Consider the following 11,545-nt stretch of genomic DNA (forward strand, 5'->3'; position numbering starts at 1 on the left):
TTACTTTCTCATATGTTTCCCGGATATGAACATGAAAAATGTAAGTCACAGAGACAAACTTCATAGACTACCCATGTTTCTCAACTACTACTCAAGCATTTTGTTGTATTAATTATACTAACTGGTTAAAAAAAAAACCCACCAATATCAGTATATTTTTAGCTTATGACAAACATCATAAATGGAGCCCCTAGAAACAATTCTTTCTAAGCCATTATATTACTATGTTTTCAATTGATGAGAAGTTTTAATAAGTCAATGCCAGAGGCAAAGCAGAAAGGAAACAGAATAAAATTAAAACAAGTACCATTACTTAAAAAGAGGGATGGCAACTATTTTCAGACCAGTCATGTGCAACTTGTTACCACCAACAGAATTAAACTTATTACCTTGAAAGTGTAAAGCTGTTCTCCACGATTTTGCTAGAAAATGATGTTTAAAGAGAAATCATTTGAACAAATTTGTTCAGTGAAACTTTGTGAGCCCATGGACAAATAAAAGCTGTTCCCTTTGAAAATGTAACATTTGTCCTTTGACAATTCCAGGAATAAGTAGGAAAATATATAGTTTATAATTTTTTATTGGGAGAAAGTTGGTTTAAAGAATTTAAAAAATGAAGTCACAGCATTAAATTATCTTTATGTTTATACGTTTATTTAATTTCCATGACTTATGTGTTCATCTCAATCCTTGACATACTTATCTGCCAGAAACAAAAAATAGTGGTCTATTTAAGAGGCCTTAATGAATGACAACATTTTTTGAAATATGCCATATGAGTACAAATATTTCCAGAGCAAAGAGGGAAAACTGTTGAATGGGTAGACACAATTCCAAGCATTTATCTGATTTACAAAAGTATGTCTACTTTTTATTTTTTACTAGATGAGTACAACCACTTTTAATATATATGTGAGTGTAGCTGTGTGTGCATTTCAACACACACACACAATACAGAAACATTTCATAGCGGCAAATTTTTAGTGCACTGCCAAACTGCTACAATAACTGTCATCCACAGACATCCACATGCAAACACTACTGAACTAGTACACTAGAGCAAATAAGAGAGTATTTGCAAAACTCTCTGGCAAAAACTTAAAAATGGAAGTAATGAAACAGAAATCCACTTCTCATTTGAAGGGTATAGAAAATAATCTTCATCATTTGAATCACATATACACATAGTATTATCTAAGCTCAGAAAATAACTTCTTCCTGTATGCACAGAACTCCAATGTACACTCTTAGTAAATGTTAGCATTTGAAGAAAATGTGCCATGAGGAGAATGTCTGAGGGATAATGGCAAGAAAAAGATATATCCATTAAAAAAAAGGACAGAAAGGCATGGCAAGGACGTGAATGTGCAGGAAAAGGAGTGGAGAAGAAAGAAAGTAAACCGACCATAAGAGAAACCAATTCAAATGGAAAACAGCAACTAATATTGACACAAGAATGAATCATGAAGGCTGGATAGGTAGACTAGGATGGGTGAAAAGAATGTAACTTCTTTGTTTTAAGCTATATACAGAATTGTCAGATTTAACCAAAGTCGAGTTGGAATGGGAGTTGGCTAAATTACATGAAACATAACATAGACATTGCCAAAACTACTTCCCAGGGTCGTTCTGAATAACGAGACACAAGTTGTAAAGATGCCCAAATTGCAAAATGCTACACTAACGTAAGACAGACAGTTTACACAGTATTTCAATTCAATCTTTCCTTTCAACTCTGGGAAACTGCAAGTGCAAACAATGAGATCTACAGAACAAAGAAACAAAGAAACCTCCACTGCTCCATTATCAGATTTTCAGGGAACAGCAGGTTTTACAGTTACAGAGAAGCCCGACTTTCAAAACAGAGCAAAGATGGTGACAAATTGATCGAATGGAGAGATACGTTGTTATGCATGTGGCAATGTCTCCACTCCTGGTATTTCTCAGAACAATTCTTGAAGAGAAAATTATTCGGTAGAGGTAAAAGGGAATAAACAGATTCTCTTTCCTACTCATAAAGATCTTTTGCCTGCACATGAATAAGATTAAAATACTCCAATTATTGTCTTATAGAAGGAAGCACTGAGAGAGTAAAAATGGTACAAGTTTACCAAAATATGTCAAAACATATAGTATTTTTCCTTAATGTAAGAAACAGGAAGAGAAGAAAATTTAACAGTGTGTCAGGTATGTGTGTGCATTGCTATGATCAGTTAAAAGCTAGAAAACTGAGGTTTAGTAACTAACTAATTTATTCAAGGCCACTTATCCAACATCACAGAGCCCAAATTTAACCCTAGGTCTGTTTCATGTCAACATCTTGGCTGGTAATTTCCACAAAACAGCCTTCCATCATCAAAAGAAGTCAGGAAGATAAACAATGAGAACAGCCAACACATTTTTTGCTATCTGTTTTTTTCTTGTCAGTTCTATGACTATTTAAGAAAATATTTTGGCATTGAATAGTATTTCTATTACATAGCATTTCCTCCTCTCCTAATGATTGTAACTCTACCAGGATGATTCATCATATCAGAAGCATCATGAATTAATGCATTTATCTGAAGCGGCTGCTAATACCACAAAGAGAGAAAACCAGATTATGCGCCACCTAATATATGAACACAACATAATCTATGAAACATTCATGTCAAAACCCATGTTTCAATCTCATCAAGTCTCTAGACATAACCAGTAAATTAAAGAAACAGAGAATAGAGGACAGCAAACATTACCATAGGGATGTAATTAGCAAAACTTAAATTGTGCCAAATGCTACATGTGAAACCTCATTTGATAAACAAAATGGCAAGAAAAAAAGAAAGATGAAGGGGAAACATAAGGATTAAAAAGACACTTAGGAGATTAACGGGATTCTACTAATTAAAAATAATAAAACAAATAGCATTTATGAGGCAATTGGAAGTTTCAACCCTCACTGGATATTTACAGATATTAAAGAATTACTGTAAATATCACTTATAATAATGGAATTATCATTTTTTCCATATCAGCTGACAGCTTTCAGGGATATATATATATAATATTTATGGATAAAATGATCAGATATCTGCTATTTGTTACAAAACAATGCTAGGATGGGAGATTGATTAGGGCTAAGTTAAACAGATTGTTCATGGATTCATAATTGCTGAAGTTGGGTGAAAAGTACATGGATGCTCATCACAATATGATGCAACATTATGCATGTTTGCCAATAAAAGAACATGCCGGGGTGGGGAGCACTTAAAAAAAAGAAGACATGCCACATCACTGAAAAGCGTTCTCATATTTTTCTAGGAAAGAAAAGTATTATCAAGGGATCACAGAGCAGCAAGACCTTACAAGCAATCTGTTCAAACCACCTCAATTTATAAATAAGGAAATTAAGGCTCAGATAGGTTAAGTGACTTGCTCAGGGTCACACAACTTGTCAGTTCCAGACTCAAGGTCAGAATTTAGATCTCCAAACTTGTAGTCCAGGGCTGTGCTCTTTTTGCAAACCACAAATAAATGACTGCACTGAAACATTTAGTCCAGAATATCCTCAAAATTGACGACTGTAATAAAAGTAAGCCACATGACGAGGAATGAATAGAGTCGGTTCATACCAAAAATGAGCAGCTGCCAGTCACAGTGACAAGATCTGTTTCTTTCTGAGAACCATGGTTTCCTGCTGCATTGGGGAATCCGAACTGGGTCTCTCCCTCCCGTCCAAAGAAGTCAGAGTCAGGATGTACGTTCCACTCCGCTTTGGTTGGTGTCAGTAGTTCTGAGACACTGTTTTCACAAAGGGTGCTCGAAGGAGTCAGAGCATCTGTGTCCACTGTTAGCTTACTGCTGGGTGTCAAAGCCTGGGGCTCTGGACTGGAGTTTTTCACGGCCAAAGAGCCCAGAGATCCCAACGGCCCCACAGTTACACTTGAGACCTCATCCATATCTAAGGGGCTCTGCTGAAAACCAGTGGCGGCCGTTCCAAAAAAGAGAGAGGTATCCAGACTTTGAGGAGGGTCGCTGGTGGCCATCAAGGCCGGAGGGTCCACAGCCTGCCCTACGGAATTATTATTATTAGCAGGGAGGTTCCCTGCCAGAGTCGAGCTCACAGAAGCCACGTCAATAGTCAAGATTCCCGAGTTCACCAATGCCGTGTCCAGCACTGCAGCAGAAGTACCGTCAGGTACATCAGAGAAGAGAGACACTATCTCTGCCTCACTGAGATCATTCTGTCCCTGGCTGGTAAGTTCACTGCTGGGTGTAAGAGAATTTGCCGCTTCTAGCTGAGCTAAGAGATCCTGGCCAACCTTGTGCCTTTTGGCCATGTGCGTCTTCATGCTGTGCTTGGATGTGAAGAGTTTATTACAAGTGGAGATCGGGCAACGGCTTTTCCAAGTGTCCACATCCTGCAGGTGTTTCTTGGAGTGAATGTAGAGGCTACTGCGAGCGGAGAACCTGGCACAGCAGCCTTCCACAGGGCACACGAAAGGCTTCGTGCCCAGGTGGGTTATGCTGTGGCCTTTCAGATGCTCGGCCCTCGTGAAAGATTTCCCACAGCCTTCCACAGGGCAGGTGAACCTCCGGTCATCGTCGTGCTTCCTTTTGTGCCTTAAGAGTTTGGACATGCTGGTGAAGTTCCAGCCACAGCCATCAAAGTCACAAAGGAAAGGTCTCTCGCCGGTGTGACTCCGCAGGTGAATTTTCAGCCTACAGGCCTTGTCATATTGTTTGCTGCAGCCAGGAAAAGAGCAGGAGAAGAGTTCCTGTTCCCTGAAATGGGCGCGGTTATGGGAAAACAGAGCACTCACTGTGATGAACGTCTTCTTGCAGCCGGAAAACGCGCACTGGTAAGGCCTCTCGGGCTCGAAGTGGCTGCGCTGGTGGGCGCTGAGTTTGGCCTGCGTGGGGAAACTCTCCTCGCACACCTCGCATTTGAACGAGTTCTCCTGCTCGTGGCCCTTCATGTGCGCCTTGAGGTTGTACACGGTGGTGAAGCTCTTGCCGCAGCCCTCCGCCGGGCAGCCGAAGGGCCGCAGTTTGTCGTGCGACTGCAGGTGCCTCTTGAGCTTGTAAGACGTGGTGAAGGTCCAGCCGCAGCCACCCAGGGGGCATTTGAAGGGCCTCTGGCCCTGGCTGCTGCTGTGCGTCAGCAGGTGCACCTTCAGCTGGTGCTTCTTGGCGAAGGTTTGCCCGCACTGCGCCTCGGGGCACAGGTACAGCACCACGCCTGGGGCCGAGCCCAGCGGTCCGCGGGGGCCCAGGGCAGCGGCCGGGCCCTCCGCCTCCTCCTCGGGCGCCGGAGCAGGCGCGGGTTCGGCCGACTCGGCTAGCAGGAGGTCGGGCGGCAGCTCTGGGCAGTCACCCGACTGCGCGGCCTGCGGGAACCCGGCTTGCGGGGCGACCAGACACCCGGGCTGCTGGGCAGGCGCGGCCCCCGGGTCCCAAGCGTGTGGTGGGGGCGTGGCCAGGGTGAGGACGCCGTTCTCAAAGCGCAACAGCAGGTCCTGGTTGTGGATAGTGACTGTGCCCGCGAAGGCCGCGGCGGGGCCGGGGGCGGAGATCGGGGCCGGAGTGGAAACCGCGGACAGGCAGCGAGGGCCCAGCGCAGGGCGGCCCGCGGGGTTCGCGCCGCTCTCGCCCCCCTGGAGCCCCGGGCCCGCCTCGGCCTCCTCCCTCAACACAGGCCCTGCGGCCTGACCCGAGCCCGCGGTCTCCACGTCGCCACCCACCGGGTCAAGCAGCACCAGGAAGAAGTCGTCGCCGTCGCCGCCGCCGCCGCCGCCGCCGCCGCCGCCGCCGCCGCCGCCAGGTTGATCGGGCCTCGGCGCCAACAGGCTCGGGCCAGGGCCCCGTGAAGCCGTGCGGGCCTCCTCGCGCCGCCGCCCGGGCCCGCCATCTTGGGGGCCCCGGAGCAGCAGGAGGCGGCGCGTGGGGACCTGGCCAGCCGGCGGGTCAGGGCCTCGGTGGACCCGGCCGCCGCCCGCGGGGATACTGCCGCCGCCGCCGCCCTGTAGGGTCCCGCGAGCCGGGAGCAGCTTCGGGATTTCCATCTCTGCGTCCGTGAGGCTGGGCTGGAACCAGAGCCGCGGCGGAGGCGCGACCCCGCCCCCTGCCGCGGGCCCGAACGCGTTCCTGAAAGGGAAAAAAAAATGTGCAATGCGCAGAAACTGGCCCTATCAGATATTAAAACGTATTTAACGCCACGGTGATTTAAATATTCTGGTACTGGGTCTCTGGAACAGAATAGAAAGCCCAGAGGTAGAGCCTGGTGTGCGTAAATACGTTCTACCATTAATATAAGTAAGCAACTAAGGAGGTCTTCTGAGGTAATGGGGAAATGACGACAGCTTGTTCATTAATGCTGTGGAACACCTAAGTAGCTATCCGCTAAAAGCAATTTTAATCCGTGACTCATTGTATATACCCAAATAAACACACCCCAGCCCCTCCCAGTGTTAGACGTGTTGCTTCGTACTTTTTGTATGTTAAAATTTGTTTACTGGCTGCCTGGCTGGCTGGCTGGCTGGACTGATGGATGAAAGACAGTTCCTGAGAGAATAAACTATCTCTGTGTCAGCGTTAGACCACCATAGTGTTGGCATTTCTGCTGAAAATGTCCTTCCCCTTCCCACCTCCCCGCGGGACAACTTCCATGCTCACGACTGTCTTGAGCAAAGTCCTCGGTAAAATTTGCCACGTAGTTCAATTTTTGTCTTGCTGATACAGAGATTAGAACGAGTGAGCGATGCGGCCAAAACACATTGGCACTGTTCAGTCTAGAAATGCAAAGCCCGGAGGATGAAACAATTTATATCGAAATCTGGAAAAAAACCCAACCCACTCCGGGCTTCTCCCTATGCAGTGCACAACCTAAACCAACTCTTTGCCCTTCCACCATCGGTTGTACCATGATAAATTTCACGTCCACGCTCAAAGCACAATGGGGGCATTCTTCAGTTGACTCTGCATTCTCCAGCACATGGAGACCTCTGGGCAGGAGTTCCAGTTAAATGCGTTAAGGTTAAACCCTCAGTCACTGCAATGGACTCTGCCAAGTAAAAGGCACAGACGATCATGTCCAATCGCCCTGGTGTACCTGCTCGCATTTAAGTGTGGTGGCCCAGTCTTGCTGGGCCTGTGGTGCCTAATGATCTTATTAATGATGACGACAATCCTCCAATCTGTATGTCAGGAATGAGTTGGGAATTGACACAAATATAGGGTGAAATGTCTGAGATGAGAAGACTTAGAGAGATGACTAGATTGGTGGTGGTGATGGGGCGGGGGCGAGTAACCCCTTGTTTAAATGCTCCCAGCTCTCTCGCCCTCTTTTAATGACAGTGGACACTTGGTCTCTTGACTGGAAGATCAAGTTTTTCATCCATAGCTATTCAAACCTCTTCACAATTTCTACTCCACATATTTTTCTTTCTGGTACTTTTCCTGGAGGAAGCGTTTGTCAAAGCTGAGCTGTAGAAGAGTGCATAAAATGTATCTGTATGGTTTGGATTATTTTACAAATTGTTCTCTGTAGTGGTTGGGCCAGTTGTCAATCCCACCAGCAGCACAGAGAGTCCCTACTGCTCCACATCTTCACCTACACCAAGTATTGCCAGAATTTAAATTTTGCCAGTCTACTCGTGGGCAATACCCAAATTACTATTAAGCTTTAGCACATCTTCGTGTTTATGAGCCTTTTGGAGTTTCTGTTCCGAGGAAGGCCTATTCAAATTTACCTCTTTTAACTCATGTTTCTATTCTATTTTTTCACCTGGTACTTTCTGACTTAATGAGTCTGTTAAATATTCTAAATACTAGACCACACCTGTGGCCAAAATACTCCCCGGCTCTGTTGGTGTTTCCCCTTGCATTGCGCTGTGTTTGGTGAGCAGAAGATCTTAACTATGATATAGTCAAATTCATCATTTTTTCCTGATGGTTAGTGCTTTTTTAAGAAATCTGTTTTAATAAATATTTTCTTTTTTAAGAAACCCTGGGCCATGAAAGCAATCTCTATATTTTCTTCTAAAATATGTATGCTATTGCCCTTCACAGTCAGGTCTTAATCCAACAACAATCGATGTCTGTTTGTGTATTGTGTTGAGTAGAGTTTATTTATTTATTTATGTGAATATCCAGTTTTGTCAGGAACCACTTATTGAAAAGTCTGCCTTTTGCCAAGTGATTTACAGTGCCATAAATGAAATATCTACACACATATGGGCCAGTTTCTATACTCTCTATTAAGCGCTCGGCCCCATTTGTCTGTTTGAAATACCACACTGTCTTAATTACTAAAGACCGATAGTCAAGTTTGATATTTGGATAAGGCAAGTCAATTCTACCTTGTTCTTCAAAATTGTCTTGGCTAACTTTGGCCCATTTCAATTCCATTTAAATTATAAACTCATCATGAAAACTTCAACCAACAGCTAGTTTGAAGTTCTAATTCAGATTGCGCTGAAAATGTAGATTTGACCTCTCAATATTGAATGTTTGATTCATGGTTATGGTCTGTCTCTCCTTTTAATAAGATCTCCTTTAATGTGCCCAAGTAACATTTTATATTTTTCCCAAAAGGTAAATTTTTTTATCCTAGGCACGTCATAGTTTGCAAATCCTATGTTTGAAATTTTCATTGTCTAAATTTTTAGCTGGCAAATAGGATGCAATTGGTTTTTGTTCATTAACATTTTATCCTACGAGTGTATAAACTCTTCTATTGATTCTAATAATTGGTCTGTAATACTTTGTAGAATTTTATGTACACTGTCATATCATCTGCAAATAGTGCCAGTCTTTCTTCTTCCTTTCCAAATATCTTATTCCTTTTTCTTCCACCACAGCTCTGTTTGGAACCCCACCCCCACCCCCAGCATACTATTGAATAGGAGTGGTGGTAGTGGACATCCTTACTTGATGCAGCCCTTAAAGAGAAAGCTTTCAGTGATTCTCTGTTAAGAATAATGCTTGCTGTAGATATTGCGTTCTGTAGCAGTATGGATCCAGTCAGGAGACAGAAAGCACACAGTGATCTAGAAGGGGAAAGTTTAATATAAAGAATCATTAAACTATGAAAAAAGGTCTTATATAAGATATAAGACAACTCTACCTGGGGTTTTCTGGGGCTGGGGGCGAGTACCCAAGGAAAGACAAATTTAGAATGAAAACTTCTCCCAAAGGCTGGATTTTACACCACATTGGAGAAGAACCCACTGGATGGCAGAGAAGTTCCACTGGTTTGCCAGTACCTGAGCTGATCTGCAAAGTCAAAACTGGTCTACAGTCGGAGCGGAAGCAAGAAGGCACCCTTTGGAGCACGGTAGTGTGGACAAGCCATAGCTCGTGTCTAGTATACGGCTGTGAAGTAGGGGTTGGGGGTCCTGGCTCAGTTGGCGGCCTGGAGTAAACAATGACCCATGCACAGGATCAGGGTGGGGGCTCAGTGTTGAGAGGGTTGCAGTATTGAAAGGATTACAGGAACCTGGTCGTGTGTGTGTGTGTGTGTGTCTGTGTGTGTATGTGTGTGGCTATGGAGCAAGTGAGCAGAGGGAAGCAGTGGACAAATGACTTGGAGTACAGGATGTCCCTATCAAGAGGGCCACAAGAAGCTGATCATCAGGCCACACCAGGACTGAAGGTTTGCTGAGGGACAGTTGTTCTGGGCCCAGGCCTGGGACAAAGCATCCTCAATGTCCTCACCTCTGCACCTCTGAGAGTCAGAAATCATAGAAGTACCACTTCCATTTTCAATGGAAGTGCCCTCTATTACGTAAGTGTAACATCCTGCTCTTTGCTGTTACTTTAAAGGAGAGATACTTTAAAAATCTCTCTGTTATCAGAGAATATATATTGAAGGGTGAATTTGGAGGTGAGAGGCAACAAATTGACAACTGGCTTCATGTCCTTTATCAGGTTAGAGAAGTACCTGCTCTCTGTAGTCGGTAGGAAAAGTAGGCACCCTACCTGCCAGGGTTACAGCTGTTGGCTGCACAAGGGAGATGAGCTACCACCCTGTTGTTGCTCTGGTAAGCCTAGACTTCACCACTGGGTAATATATCCATGTAACAAAACTGCACTTATACCCTCTAAAGGTATACAGATAATACTAATGATTAAAGAAATAGGTCTGGCTATTTCAGGGGGTTTAGTTGACTATTTAGGTTTCTTGGTAGGCCCAGTGCTCCCTGGCCTGGACTGAGTTTGCTGCAAAACCCAGCCTCTGACACAAAGGAGCGTCACTGGCTTAGGGCATAGAGCCTGTGAGCCCTGTAGTCTAGCCCTACCCAGGACTTGCCTGCGCCACTCACAAGGAGAGCTTTGTTGTGTTGTCAGATTGCTTCTTCCACCACAAATGCGACTAGCAAATGTTCTCTTCAGGAATAGACTAATTTCATTTATACCTTAAATGCTGATCTGTTCTCCTGCACTGGAGCTAAACAGATAGAGAAAAGGTGCTTGGATTTCATTTAAAGTCCTGCCTTACAGAGCCCTATCCATGGAGAAGCAGGGCAGTAGATTCTCGAGTTAGTCTCACAAAATGTATACATCTTACTATATTGGCATTTTGAGTGTTTTAATCGTGCTTTTCTCAATTTGGTTTGGGGTCTAAAATAGGCAAAAATTCATGGGAGAAAATAGCGATGTTTTTGCCCTTCTTATGTGGCAAATAATCCATTATTTAGTGATTGAATTGGCAACTTGTATTGAGAAAGAGAGACATTTTAGTAACCAAAAAAAAAAAAAAAAAAACAAAAAAACGAAGAAGAGGAAACCAACGAACCAAAATAACAACAACAGAAAAAAAAACAAACAAAAATTCCCTTTTCTTTTGGTGTGTCTATAATCAAGAGATATAATGAGATACCACTAAATCATGAGGAAAAAAATACTAAAATAGTGCTCACCCTTGAATACTCTCTTCCTGGGGCTGTACAAAGCACATTCACCTCCTGTGTTCAGAAGGCACAGATGACAAATTAACCCACAACCTTCTACTCACATGCAGGACTGGGCTGGCTTCCCGCGTATTGCTGCACGACCTTGAACACAAGGACATGTATATGAACTGGGAGTTTATCTTTTAAATGCTGGTCCTGCCTGCTGCCAGGTCCAACTCTCTTAACTGTCACTCTGGCAATGCTGCAATGCAAATGTAAAATCTGAAATTCGTTCACTACCAGGAGAATCCACTACTTAAGGCTGACCCCTGGGTAGCTGTCACCATTAAGCTTCCAATCAGTCACTCTCACTTGCTAGAAATGGCTCAGAACTAGGTTCTGTGGAAAAACAGACCTCCAATCTGCAGTTTCTAAAGGAGGGATGCACAGCTGTGGTGTCTTTCCTTGCAGGAAACGGAAAGGGGAATTGGGAGCCTCCCATGTTGAACTGGCTGGGAGGGACCAACCAGGGGTCGCATCCTCCCACTGACAACCTTAGTGACCCCTGCCTAGTAACCTCTGACCCCACACACAAGAGCAAAAGGGGGAAAGAGGAAGTGCTAGCAGTGCGAGGATGCAGTTCTTGTTCGCCCTGTTCCTCACTCCAACCT

The 11,545-nt window shown here is 44.4% G+C and overlaps 1 protein-coding gene across 1 annotated transcript; it reads right to left on the reverse strand.

Moving 5' to 3' along the window:
- Positions 1-868: 868 nt before the first annotated feature.
- LOC105711521 (zinc finger X-linked protein ZXDB) lies at positions 869-6,044 on the reverse strand. Its single transcript, XM_012444316.2, has one exon. It carries the CDS (start codon positions 6,042-6,044, stop codon positions 3,606-3,608), a length of 2,439 nt encoding a protein of 812 aa, XP_012299739.2. The 3' UTR covers positions 869-3,605.
- Positions 6,045-11,545: the final 5,501 nt, after the last annotated feature.

Source organism: Aotus nancymaae, unplaced genomic scaffold (assembly GCF_030222135.1).
Source record: "Aotus nancymaae isolate 86718 unplaced genomic scaffold, 86718_ANA_hifiasm-v0.15.2.pri h1tg000058l, whole genome shotgun sequence".
Lineage (NCBI taxonomy): Eukaryota > Metazoa > Chordata > Mammalia > Primates > Aotidae > Aotus > Aotus nancymaae.